This window comes from Epinephelus fuscoguttatus, linkage group LG7 (genome assembly GCF_011397635.1).
Source record: "Epinephelus fuscoguttatus linkage group LG7, E.fuscoguttatus.final_Chr_v1".
NCBI lineage: Eukaryota > Metazoa > Chordata > Actinopteri > Perciformes > Serranidae > Epinephelus > Epinephelus fuscoguttatus.
In genome coordinates, this window is record NC_064758.1 from 20,332,192 (window position 1) to 20,351,589 (window position 19,398).

Below are 19,398 nucleotides of genomic sequence, written 5' to 3' on the forward strand. Positions count from 1 at the left end.
CAATAGGAAGGGGAAGTGAAGAAAAGAGAGGTTTCTCCCTACACACCACAGATCATCCATAATGAGCTGGTGTGTCAATACTTTGGCGATGGCTCTTCACATGCTATCGACTGCAGAATCACAACACTGGGCTACTGTAACTTCTTTTCACATCACACTGCGAAAGAAGGGTTTATATATGTGTATGAGTAGCGCATCGCAGCATCGCCTCATAGCTATTACGGAAAACTGCAAAAGGCAGATATTCAGATATGGTTTACATAGCCCTTAACAGAAATATTGGCTAAGACATGATTGGTGGTTATCACTTCTCCCTACAGCCCACCAACACAGTGCAGATGCTGTAGCTTATTTGCTGCAGATTGCAAATGTCAATACTGCCCCCTCATGGTACCAGCATCCTGGTGCAACACCCTGGTTAGGTTGGATGGGTGAGCCTGTATAGTGGCAGTAAAGCTGTGTCTGCAGTGTCACTGCATTGAGCGGGTACACTGAGGAGCAGAGTATGCCCATGCGTTAAAAAAAAATGGCAAGATTTGTGACCAGTCTTGATTTGAATCTCAGTCTGAGTGTCACCAGTCAACACATTAAAACAAAGAAAACCAAAAATTCAATTCAAAGCACGATCTGTCCCTGGAAGACAATTTGCAGAGGTGTGTAGAGCAGTACAGTAACACAAAACATGTGAAGCACGAGTGAGCTGTGCACGTTAAAAATGACAATATTATGACAATGATAATATTACTGCAAAATTAATAAGTGCACATAACCGCTATAAATATCAAGAATAAGCCCGGTTATAAATACAAACATTTTACATGTGTTAATGTCGCAATATTTCCAATACAATCTCAATAAACTGCAGAAAACACTGTCATTTCGCGGCTCGTCCACTCCGCGCCGTAGGGTGGCGCTGTCTCCCCTCAGCTTCCTTCTTAGTTGCTCAAAAGAAAACACCGAAGAAACAGAGCTGCTTCCTGCAACTCACATGTACACAGCAGCAGATTAGAGGATGGATTCTTCAAAGAGTAATACTTCCACAAACAGTGGCCCTCAAGACACAAATTCAGACGACGAAGAAAAAAGCGACTTGTGTCCCGGGTTTAAAGACGCGGATGCTTTCGTTAAAGTAAGTGAGCTAACCAGGCAAGACGCAGAGTTTTGAGTTGAGGCTAGCAGGCAGCCAGGGGGGAAACGTGGATGTGGTTGTTGGGTATGAGCTCGAGTCACGTTATGAGTTGAAAACATGCATAGCTAAGTGTTGACACAAGCTCTGACTAGGTGTTTATCTTTATATTAAACGTAAATGGTAAGGTATAAGTCGAGAGTTGAGCTTGTTTAATGCGCTAATTAGCCAAAATATATGCCTGTCTCAGAGTAAATGTCTCCTGTAGTGCTGCAAGTAAATGTCCACATGACACCAATTTATCTGTGAAAGATTTCGACAACAGTATCGACACGTACCAAAGTGCTGGTTTAAATTAGCTCTCTTGGGACTAGTTTGGGTTTGTGCCTGAGGTCAGAGCTAATTAACTTAGCTAGCTACAGTGATAGCTGTTAAAGGGACAAAAGCAAGCAAATATACAACTTTGAGAAGCTGTCTGTAATTTTTAAAGATAAATAGCTCATACAGATCATTATCAAAAATATTAATGATACATTTTCTCACATGTATTTCATGTATTTTATTTTATTTAAAAGGACAACACACATTAATCAACATTTCTGCAAATGTGACAGTGTTAGCCAACTGGCTAATTTTCAACTGCAGTCCTTTGACAAGATGTTCTGAAACCAATGAAAGGATAGAATTCACAGGACAGCATGAAGACAGCGTTATCTACAGCAATTAGAAATTGTCAAGACACAACAAAAGCCATGCAAAGCCACAAGCACCAGCAGAGCATCAGTACAATACAATAACACAACAACAACAAACAGCATGTTAGCACAAACAGACATGAAGACCCAACACACAGATGAGCATCACATTCACACATGCAGAGCAGCGGTAGAAAGTAAAGACAGAGAAAACATAGCAGTCATTATGTATGGCCATATGCAATAACACAAGTCATGCGACTAAGAGTTAGCCATGCTGTTAATAAAATAATTATTTCATACATACCCATGCAGAGTTGGCTGCCTGGCAACAGGCAAAGATGTAAAGCAAGTTAGCAGCATGTGAGCTAGAAATGACAACAACCGTGTTTCTGTGAGCAATATACTGTGTTGACTAGAAATGTTCGTGTCTGATTGTCCAAAAACCAGGTTTTGAGCCTTTTTCTTGAAGGTGTTCAAACAAATTCCACTAGTTAAATATCAACTAAGCATGTAAACACTGCATTCATGTAAGTTCAAATATAAAACTACCAGGTCTCTCTGTATAAGAATTACTTTATTGATGTAAATTCGTTGATATTAGACATTAAAGTAAAAAGCAATATAAATGAGGGCTGGGCGATATGGAGAAAATCAAATATAACAATATTTTTGACCAAATTCTTCAACATCAGTAGAACAATTATATTGTAGGGTTGACTATTGGTGCATGTACAAAATGTTTACACAATTACATCTTTTTAAATATATATATCAGTGACGTGGATACAATGACTAAACGGGTAAAATTAAATAATAGAAAAGCTAGAACAGTCTGGTAAGTTCAAAAAATTTCATCCCTTTACTGTAATGCAGCCTTTAAAAACCAGAGAAGACAACACTTGCAGTGCTGCGACATCCAAAATCTAAGATGATTTCTAGTATAATATTGGTAAATTGCCCAGCCTTAATATAAACATCACATTTCAGTGTTCACCTTCCATACATTTTACTTTAATTTAATAAAGTACTGACTGACAGTTTGGTCTGTCTCTCTGCAGTATGGACTGGGTGCTGTATTATCCGCCACCAAAGCATCTGCCGGCTTGCCTCAAAGTGGAGATGAATATGATTTCTATCGGAGCTTCCCGGGCTTCCAGGAGTTTTGTGAAAGTCAAGGAGATAAGCTTTTGCACTGGTGAGTTCATAGCTTGTTGTTGCTTCATCCAGGTTTTGGCTCAGTCAGACACTTTCACCAGTTTCTGCCAATGTTCACTCAGCATTTCTGTTAACTACCTTAAAGGTTTAGTATGTAGGATCTAGTGGCATCTAGTGGTGCTGTTTCAGAACTGAATTGTATTCCACGTGCCAAGCGTGAAGGAGAACACAAAAATAAGAATGGCCCTATCTAGAGCTTTGGTTTTTCTGTTCTGGGCTACTGTAGAAACAACACAGTAGACTCAATTTCAGGTGATGGTAAATTAATAAAAACAGAATTATTAATATTATACAGTTTCTGCCTATAGATGCCCTGAAATCCTACACACTAAACCTTTAAAGCCCATTATGCAACTAACAAATTCAGGAATGCATTTACTCTTGTAGCCGGAGCTGTGGACTTCCAGTACATTTGCAGGTCAAAGTTCACATTTGTTGAATGTAGACATGAGAATTTGGACAGCTGGTCAAGAGAAACAGAGTTGTTTTAATATGTTGCCATTGAAAATGGTGGGGGAAATTACTTCTAGTAATGTCATATCATCCCGTGTGCGTGTGCAATAGTCTACACACTGCAGCATCACGCTTTACAATCAGTGATGGCTTCCCTCAATATTTCCTTGTTATATTTGTCAGACCAATGACATCACGTCTTGTATCAATGCTGAGAGTGAGGAGTGCTTAACTGGGAAAAAGTCTGACTGAGCCTTAGACATGCAAACAGAACAGAAGACTGGGTTTGCTGAGTAACCTACCACTTCTTGTTTCCCAATAAGACAGTTAAATTCTTTTCACTGTGTCCCTGTGTCAGCATGAGTCAGTTAATGCAGCACCACGGCTGCAGATCTCACACGAGGGACAGGAACAAGATAACGGAGGTTGAGGAGAGGTTTGACCTGGTTGTGGACTCAAATGATGTCATCCTCGAAAGAGTGGTACGACCTATAGCTTCGGCGTTGTACATATTTCTTCATTAAAAAGTCTTTGCAAACCAACTGAGCTCCTGTTTCTGATTTCCAGGGGATTCTTCTTGATGAAGCTGATGGGGTGAACAGGAGCCAGCAGCCTGTCATGCCTGCAGGGTTTCAGCCTCCCAAGATTGTCGTCTCCAGCTGGAATCGCACGGTTGGCTAATTAACCTCTCAGCTCTTATACTGCAGATGCCAGTTTTTTGGGACGCGTTCAAGCTTAGACATAATGTGCCAGTCCTGGCGTTCAAGCACTTAAAGCACTAGAACATTATTTTTGAACGCTTGATGAATATTCATACCGTTGCTTTACACCTTTTGGTAAACAATGCTCTTACTGATCAGGGTCCGGGCTCTGGCAGTCGTTCTGAGACGTTCCGACTGCTCCACGCCAAGAATGTTGCGAGGCCTCAGCTGAAATTCAAGGAGAAAGTTGACAACAGCAACACACCATTTATTCCCAAGATCTTCATCAAGCCCAATGCAATAAAGCCTCTTCCATCTTGTAAGATACTTTTCACTCCTGTGTTCTTTTTATCTTTTGTTTTCATAAACTCATTAACATTTGTAACCTGTTTGCTCTCTTGTTCTTCAATCACAGATTTTACCAACAAACAAATCCGTAAACAGAGACCTGAGGACCTTGATGTCCCGGCCGCCCTGGCTGACTTCATTCACCAGCAGAGAACTCAGGAACATGTTGAAGACATGTAAGACTTATCCCTTATATTAACATGCTTTGTCTTTTCCTGTTTCTCATTGCCCATCTAAATTTATGATTCTGACCCATGCAGGTTTGCACATCCATACCAATATGAACTGGATCATCTTACAATACCAGAAAGCCTTCTGTCCAAGCCAGAACCACAGGTAAGTTATAGATATGCTATAATGTGATCCTCTTATTGTTGAGGCTTTTACTAAATCTATCATTTGTGAATTCTTTTTAGATGTACAAAGCGATGGCTGAGACCACGTGCACCTTCATTGACACGCTGGAGGGTCTGGTGGCTCTGAATGAGAAGCTGTGCAAATTATCTGAATTTGCAGTGGACCTTGAGGTAGGGGATTAGAAAAAGTTGTTGCACAGTGTCTGCCAGCCCTTAAAAAAGTCTTCAATGTTTGAAATGCAATTAAGTAAATATTAGGCCTTAGAAGTCATTAAATCGTATTTAATTTGGATTTTGAGGTCTTTATTGCCACAACTTTTTACCTTATTTATCCTTCCTTTAATTTTGTCAAAATGAGTCAAGCTCCTCTGTGTGAAAGTCCGAATTCATGATTTAGCAGATCTTTAAACCTGCAAGTGAACCTAACACTGTCTTTTTACTTCATAAGCTACTTGCAAAATGTATATAAACCTAAATCAATCTAATGATCATATTCATTCACTACATGAAACCTACCTCTGCACAGGACTACATAGTTTATAGTTGTTGTTCTTTTTTGCACAATTAAAAATGAATAATAAAATACAGTGCAGGGAGAGGCAAACAGCCCAGAGGGCTCATTTAAAGCCTCCGCCAAAAAATAATTTCACAAAGTTATTAAGGACTCAAAAGTACAGAAAGATAAAGAAAAGACATCAAATAAAACAAATGATAAGAAACTACTAATAAGATAAGATAAGATATACTTTATTGTCCCGAAGGAACTTTGTAAGTGATGTTTTGGGCCAGTTACAGGCAGCGAAAGTAAGTGTACACGAGGTAGTTATGTTTTGCACAGTGTTCCGTATTGCACAGTATCAGGTATTGCACATGGTATAAGTGATACAAATAAATGAATAAAAGACTGGATAAAAAAGAGAGAAAAACAATTAGGAGATAGATTGAATAAAACACACAATAATAACCAGCAATAAGAGAATCTATAAAACCTAAAATCAGGGAATCAATGATACAAAGAGGTACTTCAGGACTTGGTTTTGCCCTCAAAAGGACTCTTTTTTTTCTTGTTTTATATTCCCTGTATCTTTCTCTGTGTCTCTTTCTATCTAGCATCGCAAAACATGTTTGATTGCAACAATTACAAAACAGCAGTTGAATGTTTTTAGGTATCTTTTGTAACACTTTACAGAGATACAGTTTTTTACCAGGTGGAAAAAATCATTCTTTAGTTTAGTTCCCCTAAATCTTATTGAAAATTGATCTCTACAGTTCAGAAATTTAGGAAGATGAAGATCTGATGATTTACAAGTTAAATATGAATGTAACTGTGAATTAGCTGTAAAATACATTGTGAACTGCTCAGGAATATTCCCTTCACTTAAAATGATTTTGTAAATAAAAACACATATTTAAAAAATATTAATGCCATAAATAGTGAGAATCTGAAGTCTCTGAAATAAAGACTGTTTACTGTAGTATTTATAAGTCTGAAGTTTGGTTTTAAATTATATTGAAAGGAACCTAAAAAGCATTAACCTTAAGTGTCTGATACTCACAGACACCCTGTCAGGGACGGACAGGGAGTGGGCACAATTATCATACAGTACAGGCCAAAAGTTTGGACACACCTTCTCATTCAATGCGTTTTCTTTATTTTCATGACTATTTACATTGTAGATTCTCACTGAAGGCATCAAAACTATGAATGAACACATGTGGAGTTATGTACTTAACAAAAAAAGGTGAAATAACTGAAAACATGTTGTATATTCTAGTTTCTTCAAAATAGCCACCCTTTGCTCTGATTACTGCTTTGCACACTCTTGGCATTCTCTCCATGAGCTTCAAGAGGTAGTCACCTGAAATGGTTTCCACTTCACAGGTGTGCCTTATCAGGGTTAATTAGTGGAATTTCTTGCTTTATCAATGGGGTTGGGACCATCAGTTGTGTCGTGCAGAAGTCAGGTTAATACACAGCCGACAGCCCTACTGGACAACTGTTAAAATTCATATTATGGCAAGAACCAATCAGCTAACTAAAGAAAAACGAGTGGCCATCATTACTTTAAGAAATGAAGGTCAGACAGTCCGGAAAATTGCAAAAACTTTAAATGTGTCCCCAAGTGGAGTCGCAAAAACCATCAAGCGCTACAACGAAACTGGCACACATGAGGACCGACCCAGGAAAGGAAGACCAAGAGTCACCTCTGCTTCTGAGGATAAGTTCATCCGAGTCACCAGCCTCAGAAATGGCAAGTTAACAGCAGCTCAGATCAGAGACCAGATGAATGCCACACAGAGTTCTAGCAGCAGAGCCATCTCTAGAACAACTGTTAAGAGGAGACTGCGCGAATCAGGCCTTCATGGTCAAATAGCTGCTAGGAAACCACTGCTAAGGAGAGGCAACAAGCAGAAGAGATTTGTTTGGGCCAAGAAACACAAGGAATGGACATTAGACCAGTGGAAATCTGTGCTTTGGTCTGATGAGTCCAAATTTGAGATCTTTGGTTCCAACCGCCGTGTCTTTGTGACGCAGAAAAGGTGAAGCGGATGGATTCCACATGCCTGGTTCCCACTGTGAAGCATGGAGGAGGAGGTGTGATGGTGTGGGGGTGTTTGCTGGTGACACTGTTGGGGATTTATTCAAAATTGAAGGCACACTGAACCAGCATGGCTACCACAGCATCCTGCAGCGACATGCCATCCCATCCGCTTTGCGTTTAGTTGGACGATCATTTATTTTTCAACAGGACAATGACCCCAAACACACCTCCAGGCTGTGTAAGGGCTATTTGACCAAAAAGGAGAGTGATGGAGTGCTGCGGCAGATGACCTGGCCTCCACAGTCACCGGACCTGAACCCAATCGAGATGGTTTGGGGTGAGCTGGACCGCAGAGTGAAGGCAAAGGGGCCAACAAGTGCTAAACACCTCTGGGAACTCCTTCAAGACTGTTGGAAAACCATTTCAGGTGACTACCTCTTGAAGCTCATGGAGAGAATGCCAAGAGTGTGCAAAGCAGTAATCAGAGCAAAGGGTGGCTATTTTGAAGAAACTAGAATATAAAACATGTTTTCAGTTATTTCACCTTTTTTTGTTAAGTACATAACTCCACATGTGTTCATTCATAGTTTCGATGCCTTCAGTGAGAATCTACAATGTAAATAGTCATGAAAATAAAGAAAACGCATTGAATGAGAAGGTGTGTCCAAACTTTTGGCCTGTACTGTATATGCCTATAACATGTAATGTGATCCTGTTAAACAGCCGAGCAACAGATAGTTTTATTAACACTCTGTTCTCATCGCAGCACCACTCCTACAGGAGTTTCCTCGGCCTCACCTGTCTGATGCAGATCTCCACCAGAGAGGAGGACTTCATCATCGACACCATTGAGCTCCGCAGCGAGATGTACATCCTCAACGAGGCATTCACTGACCCAGCTATTGTCAAGGTAAGAGAACTGCTCCACAAATCATTTGTTCCTGCGTCCTATTCTATGACTTTTAACTGTTTAAAGGGGAGATGAGATTACATGTCCAGTTAGCTTTGTTTTCAAAATGAACAGCAAAAAGTTCTGCGTGGCTGTTTTTACACCTGGCAGAGCTACCTGCTGGTGGTTTTATGATGCAGTGGACAGTTAGACCATATTGCTGCTGGTTTCCCTTTGAGTTTTACCTCCAAATAAGTGGTTTAGATAATTAAGCTGTGGGTATTTAAAGAGAACCTGTCTGGTTGTCTGACCACTTGTTCTGCGTTATAAAGCTGTGTCTAGCTCTGTCATTGCATTCCCAAATCTGAGCAATTAAAATGGCTTTAAAAAGGCATCAAGGAAATATTCTTTTAAGCAGATGAAATTGAAGATGGCTCAGACTACCTTATGAAGTGGTTGCATCTGAACCATCTGAACCATCTAATCATCTCCTATTGAAATGAGATAGCAACCTGGAGAGGAGACTCTCCACCAGTGTAATATGTTGAGTTTAAAAAGATTTAGTCTGAAATTTCTTTGAGGTGTCTCAGAGCCCCAAAGTTTTCAAACATGTTTGACAAAGTTGGCGGGCGTCCTGCAGTGTGTGGGAGCCACCGTGACTCACACACCGTAGGATACCTGTGAAAACGTGTGTTGCGTGGGCTTGAACTGCTGAGAGATCTGCGAAAAAAAATATCCAAACAGAAAAATGTCACACGGTGCATCCTCAGCTTTTAATACTTTGGGTTCAAATAAATTTTTTTCAAAATAAGTTGGTTCCCTTCCAAAGAGGCTTCAGCTGTGCTTTCTCTCCTGTTCTCAGGTATTTCACGGCGCTGACTCTGACATGGACTGGCTCCAGAGAGACTTCGGCGTGTATGTTGTCAACCTTTTTGACACGCATCAGGCCAGCCGAGCTCTGAACATGGCCAGACATTCCCTTGACCACCTGCTCAGACACTTCTGTAACGTGGACTCGGACAAACGCTACCAGCTGGCTGACTGGAGGGTTCGGTATGGAGATGACAGGGCCGTTTGATGCCTCTTTTTATAGTTATTGTTTAGGTTTACCTCAGGGTTAGAGTCCTAATCTCTTTACTGGAAAAACCATTGTGAATGTCAGAATGTTTGCACTTAAAAATATATATTATTATCTTAGACAACATGTTCCATGACTTTGCCCTTTAGCCCTTTGCCAAGTGAGATGGTGGAGTACGCCCAGGCAGACACCCACTACCTTCTTTACATCTACGACTGTGTGAGGGCGCAGCTGTTGGACTATAACCACGGGCAGCCTGGCCTGCTGCAGAGTGTCTGGAACAGGAGCAAAGACATTTCTCTGAAGGTGAGCACCAACCTCACTTCATACACCATTAGGATTAAATTAACACTTAAAGACCAGCTTCTATACTCCTGTTCCACTATTCTCTATCCAATAGTTGCACTTTTTTTTATTGCTGTCATATTTTAGAATTTCCACCCCATAATTTCCTGCATTTCCTTCCACACAGAAATATGTGAAGCCTATATTCACAGAGGAGTCATATTTTGAGCTGCAGAGGAAGCAGAAAAGGTCTTTTAACACCCAGCAGCTCACTGCCTTCAGACTGCTGTTTGCCTGGAGGGACAAGCTGGCCAGGCAGGAAGATGAAAGCACTGGGTAGGCTGTTTGGAAATGGATGGACTCGCTGTTCTGGAAATCCGCTAGAGCTGTTTTCCTATTTATAGTTTGTGCCCAGCCAGATTTTTGCAACCCACATTTTTTGCGACAATCTCTCTCTGCTTTTAGAATCATTCATGGTCTTTCGACATCTGTGACGACCTGTTTTAATGTACTGTTGTTTGTGTGTTTAGATACGTCCTGCCCACGCACATGATGATCAAGATTTCTGAGGAGCTGCCAAAGTAAGTTGATTAGATTTCCCACTTAAAGGGGCGGTTCACCTCCAAATAAAAAACAAACTATTTTTCATCTTACCTGTGGTGCTATTTATCAGTCTAGATTGTTTTGGTGGTAGTTGCCAAGTGTTGAAGATATCAATCATAGAGATGTCTGCCTTTTCTCTAATGTAAAAGAACTAGGTGGAACTCACCTTGTGGTGCAAAAAAAAAAAAAAGCACCAAAAATACATTTGAATAAGTCAGTAACAATGTCTTTGCAGAAATCATGACCTGGGTACTCAACATAATTCACAGACCTTTGTGTGAGCATGTTGGAACTATTTTATTTCTACCAAACTATACCCGCCAATCTAGATTGTTAAGTAGCACTACAGGTAGAGGAAAAATGTGTATTTTGGTTTAGGGTTGAACTGTCCCTTTCAATTTTGATTCATTCTCAGTGTTACTTGTTCCTCCCTTTAGTTCCTGAGAGCTTAGTGTTTTTATTCATAACCTCCAACATAGTATTTTGTCTGTACCTACTCAGAGAGCCTCAGGGCATCATTGCCTGCTGTAACCCCGTCCCCCCGCTGGTGAGACAGCAGGTCAATGAGCTCCATTTGTTAGTGCAGCAAGCCAGAGAAATGCCTCTCCTTAAGGTGAGAAACGATGGGTGGCGGCAGTGGGAATGTGTTTTGTTGGTGTAATTCGAATGTTTGTGTTGTTGAATCATTTGTCTGTGAAAGTACCTGAAACAATCAAAGATTGGAATATTTTCTACACTTCACACAGGCTGAGATTGCAGCTCAGAAGAACAAAGGACTCACACCCATTAAAAAGGTTGGTTAGAAACTGATTAAACTGGATGGAATTTTTTGTTTTTGCATTCAGTAATTGCCGAAGGAACCGTGACTGTGATGAATAAAATGTAATCTTGTTTAATTTTCCAGCCAGAAGTCACGTTGTTTGGTCCTCATGATACATCCAGGGTCTCTGAGAGCGATCTCCCCCACTTCTCTCCAGATGGTAAGCTTTATATATGTGCATTATCCTGGTGATACCTGTTTCAGAGTATATCATGGTATGAAAATTAATGGTTATCATACCATGTAGATTGTCTCATATACTGCTTTCACCTGTGTGTGTGCATCTCCTTTTCTCCTTGACTGCCTGTCAGACTTGTCAACTTGTGCCACACACACATGCAGTAAGAAAATGTCCAGTAGAAGCGAGGCTGATAGCACCAATCTCCATCCTGCACCTGAAAAGAAATTAAAATCAGCAGTCTGAAATTAACTTAAGATATCCCAAAATCTCTCTGAGAACACCATGACTCTGCACATGTACTTTTTATAACTTCCTAATGAAAAAATGTGTGAATGTTTAAACCTTGAGAGGAAAATTCGCGATCAAAATTGTTTTCCACATTCATCTGCATTAGGGAAGGGCGAAATGGACAAAAATTAATATCTCGCTATTTTCAGGCTGATTGGCGTATTTTCTATGAAATGCGCTACATGTTTTGAGTTTCAAGTCAAAGCCACATTTGAGATGTCACAAGCACTTTTATAAAAAACAGACTGTGATTAGAATAAAATGCAAAGACAGGGATTTTTTTCCTGTTTGAAAATATACAGTTGTACAACATGTAAATGATTAATTAGGTAAAATAGATAGCAGGGCTGTACATGAACGTTTTGCACATACTGTAGCACTGGAGCTACAGAGGTTTAAAGGTTTGCAGCACAGGACACAAAACAACAACATGAGTTTAAAAGTATCAAGCAGGTCTAAATCTATTGTAGTTTGAAACAATTAAAATCTTTGTGAGGGGAGTTATAAAGTCATTTTCCATGGCCTTTCAAATGAATCTAGTGCTGGAAAATGATTTAAATCTTTTTATTTATGTAGGTTATTAATCTTATTTATGCACAGAGCATCAAATGTGACACTGGAGATGAAACGTCTGTGTTGTCGCTGCATTTTTTTAACAGATCTGTCGCCTGCATCCAGGTGCTGTCTCAATGTCACGAAATAAACTACAACGACCAAGAAGAACGGCGATGCATTATGATCCACCTCACACACAAACTGACAGCATGGCACTGTACCTGTGCTGCGGTCATTTCATCTCACAGACTGATTTAGTGTAGCACATGCAACATATAGACCAATGCCACACTGTAGACTAACAGACAGATTAAACAGAGGAGCAGCTCTGTGTCTCTCTGTGTGTTGCTGGAGAACTTGTGAGTGAGTGAGTTTAAATAATTATGTATTAAGTATATTACATATTACAGTGACATGCTATTTTTTGTATGTGGTTCACATATTTTTTTTATTATAATTTGGCTTTCATATTGTGTAAATCTCATTCCGTTGCAGCCCTATTAGGTGACATAATATTTACCCCATAAGGCCTCAAACAACTTTTTTTTCCAGAGCTGCCTGTCAAACAAGGGGTGCTCTTCTCAGAGGATGATCACAGAATGGATGTTGATGTACAGAAAACAAGTGGTCTTGTAGCAGCACCCAAAGTCACACTGTTTGAGGTAGATATCACATTTCACTTTCCTTTATTCAGCTGGTAGATTTAAATGCAATTGTGATATCTAATGTGAGAATTCTGCATCCTTTTTGAAGGAGCTGGTAGCAGGGACTGACCCAGAGTCCCTCTCTGTGGCCCAAACGAAAGCCAGACGTATCATCGAGTCTTTTGAAAACCCTTTCAGAATGGTAAGAGATAACCAGTGGTTAACCCGTAGTATTGTTTGATTTAACTAGACACACAGAGTTTAAAGATCTTCCTTGTGATTTCAGTACTTACCCATCAGTGATGTGCACATCAGCAAGAATGCCAAGTTTGACCCGTCTTCAAAAATATTTGAGGTAATCACATATTCCTCCACATCCAGACTTATTTGTGCCTTCCTTTGAACTACACATTTGAATGTTGATAGCTGTACAATCTCAAATCTACAGGTTAGTAAAAAATGGAAACTGCAGAGTATTGAACAGCAACAGAAGGAGCTGGAGGCCAAGAGGAAAGCCAAGGACAAAGCAAGGGAACACGCAAAGAAAGTGGCAGGTAATGGGGTCGAGCTTTCTCTGTATGCACACTTTTTAAAGGAGCGTCCCTTATTGTATTTTACCGTTGATTTCCACAGAGGAAAGAATCAAGGCTAAGCAGAGCTACCAGGAGTCTCTCCAGAATGTTGCCACCGTTCGCCAGCAAGCAGCGGTGAGTCATTCGCTCTCCTGTCCTTCCATTTTCTCTGCGCCACTTCGGTTTGCACTCTGTCAGCTTGTCCCTGTTGGGAAGGTACATATCCATAAAAAACACGAGTGTTATATTCACCCAAGAGCCTGGCACAGCATATTAAAGACATCACTGTAATAGGCAGTTTAACCCTCTGCAATGCCCCCCATTTTCTGGAGACATGGCTGTTATTTCTGCACATAAATATGGTGACTCACAAGCGAGCGAACCACTGCTGCCAGTCTGCAGCGCCGGCATGTCAGCGGCCTTTTAATATTTATATCTGTCACATGATGTGCCTGGGGAAGAAGAACACACGGCGTGGGATTGCAGCATTAGAGACGAATCCTCCGCTCATCAAATGATTTTCTTCCCTCCTGGGGAACAACAATAGCTACTTTTTGCCCAAGAGCCCACTTCCTGTTCGCTCCGTCTGTCTGGGGTATTGCCTGGCACCCTCTCCTACGCGCTCCTACCGCCATATGGTCTTTCCTCTCCATTTTAAATGCTCCATTAGACAAGAGTCTCTGTACTTTGTCTCCTGTCCTTGGTGCAAGGGAACAGGACGAACAGTCACTCCCGTTTGAGTCTCGCCGCTGACCCTGCTGGTGGCACCACTTCCCCTCTGCCTTTCACTGTGGGAGCTTTGAGCCACCAGTCATGAGTGCACCCAGTCACAGTGTGCATCCCAGCAATCCATTGTGTGATGATGGCTTAAGTGAAAAGTTTGTTTTAAGCTGAAACGGCAGCTTCAGATAAGCACGCTGGCACCGTCTGGTGGCATGTATTACAGTCAGAAGTGTTGGCAGCAGCACTTGAAAGTAACACTCGTCAGTCTGCCAACTGCAGGCAAATATTGGCTCTGCTGGCTAACTGTCAGTTTCAGCCGGCACTTTGGCAGTGAAGTTTTCTTGTCGAATTTCAGTTTGAAAGAAAGCTTTCCAGCTTTTCAAAGCTTCAACTGCACTGATTTTAGGATTGATATAATGAGCTCCAGCATCACTGGTTTGCTCTTTTGCTTGCGCCCTGTTCATGAACGGTTGCATCAAAAAAATAATTAACTGTCAACCTCACCGGTCATGGCAGATGGCCGCCCACCTAGACCCTGCTTCTGTTAGAGGTCTCTGCCTATTAAAGAGAAGTTTTTCTTCATTGCTGTCGCCAAGTGCTCGCTCATGGGGGAGTTGTTGGGTCTCTGTAAATTAAACGGTATGCTCTAGACATTCTCTGTATGAGAAGTGTCTTGAGATAACTTATGCTATGATTTGGCACTATAATTACCTTCACTCAACAGGTCAAATTAAACATGTTGATTAAAACTAAGTGATGTAAATACAAATCATTGACATCCTTTAATCAGAGTCATAAATAAGGATGATAAACACAGGGATGTTTTTAGCACCAAATCTTAGCGAACCATCTGATTTTGTGCGTGTGTGTGTGTGTGTGTCCCTTTGAATCATTTACTATCTAAATTCTGAGGTTTTTGCGGGTCCGTGAATGCAGCGCTGGCGGAACTCTTCATGGGTTCTTTTTTCCCTCATCAGCAGTTTGTGGAGTTTTAATCGTGGGGTGGATAATTTATGAGAAGCCCACAACCTATGGCTCCGGAGCCACATTAGCGTCTCTCCTGTGGCTCCCTGTGGCTTTTACAAAAAAAAAACATGGAAATAAGTTAAAGTCATATTTTTGAACATTTTAATTTTCATATATCATTGTTATAGGCCCAAAGAATTTCTTACTTTCTCCAGTTGTATAAATATGTACCCTATACAAAAAATGTTTTAACACCTAAACTGTGCATCATATATTTCCCGCCTCACGCAGTTTCTCTAAATTTTGCCAGACCTCAGTAGCAGTGATGAGTCTTGAGTCTAACTGGGCTGGCTATGGATTCCAAGTCTTGAGGGAAAATAGAAAACTTAATAATGTGCAAAGATTCGTAGCTTTCACAGTGAACTCTGCAGTTAAACTACCAAATGATCTTAAGTATCCCACTGCAGAGTTGCCACCTTGTGGTAAAACATATTAATGAATGCTCATTTAGACCTTTAAGAAATGTTGATTGCTAATTTATACGTTATAGTTGTTTTACTTTCCCCTATAAGACTCAAAAATGTTTTGCAGCACCAGAATATTTTTTAAAGTATTGTATTATTTTTGGACAGAAATGGATAGTAGAGATTGCTGACTCCTGTTTCAGACAGGCATATATATATATGTATTCCAACTGTGCTCCTAATGAACAGTCAGTCCCAAAAAAAACAGAAAATCAGAATGTGTTGGCAGATGTTGTTGTCAGGGTGGGCCGCCACAAATAAATAAATGTACGGGAAACCTTGACTATATTCGATATCAACAGTAACAGAGAGCAGAACTGATACAGATGTATCCCCACTGCAGGAAGTAAGTACTGAAACTGTTTCAGTACATGCATCAATAAATCGATAGTTTTAACACCAGATTGTAAGGCAAAGGCAAAGCACATTTATTTGTAAAGCACATTGCATATGTTGCATAAAGTGCTTTACAGATTAGTCAAGTCAAAGTCCATTGTTGCCCAATCACAAAGCTTGCCCCAAAGGGCTGTATAAATAGTAATTTCAATTCAAATTCAACTTGATCTATAATGTCCAATGTCACAAACCACAGTGAGCTTTAGAGAACCTTACAGCATGACATCCCTCTGTCCTTGGACACTCACAGCCAATAAGGACAAACTTGTAAAAGAACAACAACCTTGTAGGCACATAATGTAAAGCTATTGTGACTTACCTAGCCAAAAAAACTGTCTTTGTGGATTTAAATAAGAGATGATGCTAGCTTGTGCAAACAGAGGGAAGCAGGGTCTTTGTTTAAACATGTATAGATTAATGGTAGATTCTGAGATATGAGTCTGCAGCTTCAGCCACTAGCCTGCTGACTGTAGAACTCAACATTTCAGTTTAACTTAACAGAGTTAAATTTTTAAAAATGTACCAACTAGCATAAAATTAAATTGCTTTAAGTTACTGTATCGTCCTCTGCTATAATGTAATGATGTTGTGGTGTTTCTTCTTCACCCCAAGCAGCCACCTTGTTTTAGCTTGATAATACATTGCAGAGATGTAACCTCAGTGTCATCTTGAAGGCTGATTTCACATCTTTTTTGGCAGAAGAGTATCGTGTCACTGATTCTTACAGGTTAAAAAGTTAAATCGTTTCTGCATGTCTGAGGACACCACACAGTGATCTCTGATGGATTCAATTAACAGAGACAACAACTTAATGCTGCAGAGCGTGAAACAAAGGGACATTTTCAACCTGTAGATGGCAGCAAAAGCTGGTTTTTCAGCTTCAGACTGTTTCATCACAAATAATGAGTCAATATAATGCTGTATTAAGAAGGTCACTGCAGTATAATTCTGTCAATCAGAAGCCCATATAGGATGAAATTGTTGTGTGGGTTACAAAGTGGTAGAAAAGATTTCCACACACTTACATCTATGCAGTGTTTCACTTTACTCTGAGCTTTTAGGGTACAAAGAAATCTATCTGGCAAGTATGCAGCAAAGAAAAACAAAATATGTTTAACAAACTATGTCAGTTATTATCGATCTCTTTATAATAATCTATACTAATAATCAGACAACACATGATAACTTTTGAAGGAGCTGATAAAACACTTAAGTATTTAAAACTGAGGAAATAAAACACAGTCTAAAAGAACTTAAAACTCAAGTAAAATCAGGAAAGACTGTCCGATAAAAGCATCTTTTAAAAAGAGAGATCCTTGACTCGGCCGACACAATTTCCTCAGGCAGACAGTCTAGACCCTCGGGGCCCTGACAGCAAACACCCCTTTAGTTTTCAGCTGGCCCTTTGGAACAGGCAAAAGACCTCTGCCCGTGGACCTCAAAGTACGTCCTGGCATGTAGGGTACTAAAAGGTCTGAGCTATAGCTGGTGTAGAAGCCACCATGAAGAGCCTCAAAATTAATCAGTGAAATCTAAAAAAATATTCTAGAACATACTGGGAGCCAGAGTAAAGAGGCTAAAACTGGAGTGATGTGATCATGTCTCGTGGTTCTCGTTAAAAGCCCGGCAGCTGAACTCAGTACTTTCTGGGGTCGATTAATAGATCTGCAGTAATCCAGGCGTGAAGAGATGAAGGCGTGTTAAATTTCTGTGTCTTTAAAAGTTAAAATGGGTTGTATTTTTGAAGTATGTCTAAGATGGTGAAAACATGATTATACAAGCTTTGTGACATGCTGCCCGTATTCTCTTTAATTGCTGAAAGATCAACTTGATGTGTGTTCTTATATGCAGTTTAATGGTTCACCATGAATAAACAGACCTCAGAATATTAAAATATTATAAATAGTTGCAGCTGTTAAATCACTTTTATAACAAAACTGTCACCTTACACTGCGTTATCTTAGTTTAACAAAACATATGCATTTAAGAATACATTCATTAAATGTTTATTCGAAGTGGTGTGCAGAGTATAATGTTGCTCACCTATTTCAATAGGAATTTGCAAAAGGCGGCGGAAAGAAAAGAGAGCGTGAGGCCAGTGAAGCCGGAGAGTCGACTCCTAAACCATCTAAGAAGCTGATGAAATCTGAAGAGAAGCCCCAGAAGACAGAACCGCCTCCCCAAGACAGCTTCAAGCCTTTCGACTACAGTCAGTCAGACCTCAAAGTCTTTGCTGGTATGAATATGCGATTTTTTAATTACATCACATCACATCATTACTTCTCATTCAGTTACAGTTGTTGTACATTATAAAAATGAATTCACTCCTTTTTGTTTTTAAAGGCACCAAAGCAAAGGACAATACACAGTTCGATCCAAACCGGCAATCCCATGACAACAAGAAGAAGGTATTTGTTTGCAAATTAATGTAACATACAACAAAATGTATTTTAAAAGTGAGTGACAAATTTAAATCTTTTATCCAACAGAGAACTCCCAAGGGACAAAAATCCAATTTTGCAGCTGGAAACCGCAGCATGTCGTACATGGCTGGAAAATCCGATCGGTAAACACGCACAATAAACAGTGGTTTCTTTGCCTATGTAGATTCAAACATCGCAGTACGTTAACCACATTGTCTTTTTCTTCTTTACAGAGGATTCCGGCACAACTGGCCCAAAAGATAAACTGTCTTCGATGCTATTTTCTATCTTACATGTATTTTAAAACTGCCTTTTTTTTCCTCCTGCAGAAACAATGTTCCAGTTTTTTCATTTTTGCAAGTGAAATTCAGTATTTCAATATTTAATGGATTTTCAATTCTTCCATCTGTGGAACAGTGTACCCTGTAAATATGTGGAAGCACAGACCTCCTTATTAAAGATGATTTTAGAGGAAAAGGTTCTTGTCTACATTCTTTTAAAATCAAACTAAAATAAATATGTTTTTATTTTGTTGGAGTGGTATCATTAATCAGACCTTTCTTCTGAACTATCATCACTGATACTAACTTTAAAGGTACGGCAATGGAAGTGGCATTCCAGCAGGGAAACTCAAACTCAGCATATCCAAACTCACAATGTCAAAAAATGTACAGGCATAAGGCGTTTTTGGAATGACTGTTTCAGAAGAACACACATTTATTTTGGCTTCCAAAACTCAAGAAATTGGTGATGACTCTTTTTCCAGATTCAGATTCAGACAACTTTATCAATCCCATCAATTGTGGCAATTTGTTTGAGCAGCTTGCCTTGTACACATACTGTAACATACAGTAACATGTACACACATAAATAGATGAGAAATAAATACAAAACGGATTTTAAAAAAAATGCCAAGGAGTTCAGTGGAATAAGGGAATCTATAAATAATGAGTAATAGGCTGATTATTGATAAACCAAAAAAAACAACAAAAACAAAAATTCATAGAGAAT

General features: G+C 39.9%; 1 protein-coding gene across 1 annotated transcript; it reads left to right on the top strand.

The window, feature by feature from the left end:
* Positions 1–964: 964 nt before the first annotated feature.
* exosc10 (exosome component 10) lies at positions 965–18,855 on the top strand. The gene is made up of 25 exons (XM_049580993.1): positions 965–1,129; positions 2,883–3,019; positions 3,851–3,974; positions 4,060–4,164; positions 4,353–4,512; positions 4,609–4,717; positions 4,802–4,877; positions 4,958–5,068; positions 8,207–8,350; positions 9,192–9,382; positions 9,557–9,713; positions 9,880–10,028; positions 10,223–10,273; positions 10,797–10,908; positions 11,042–11,089; positions 11,200–11,275; positions 12,692–12,801; positions 12,893–12,985; positions 13,070–13,138; positions 13,232–13,337; positions 13,417–13,490; positions 18,020–18,200; positions 18,308–18,372; positions 18,454–18,530; positions 18,621–18,855. The coding sequence occupies exons 1-25, from the start codon at positions 1,013–1,015 to the stop codon at positions 18,649–18,651; spliced, it is 2,673 nt and encodes an 890-aa protein (XP_049436950.1). The 5' UTR covers positions 965–1,012; the 3' UTR covers positions 18,652–18,855.
* The last annotated feature ends 543 nt before the right edge of the window (positions 18,856–19,398 follow it).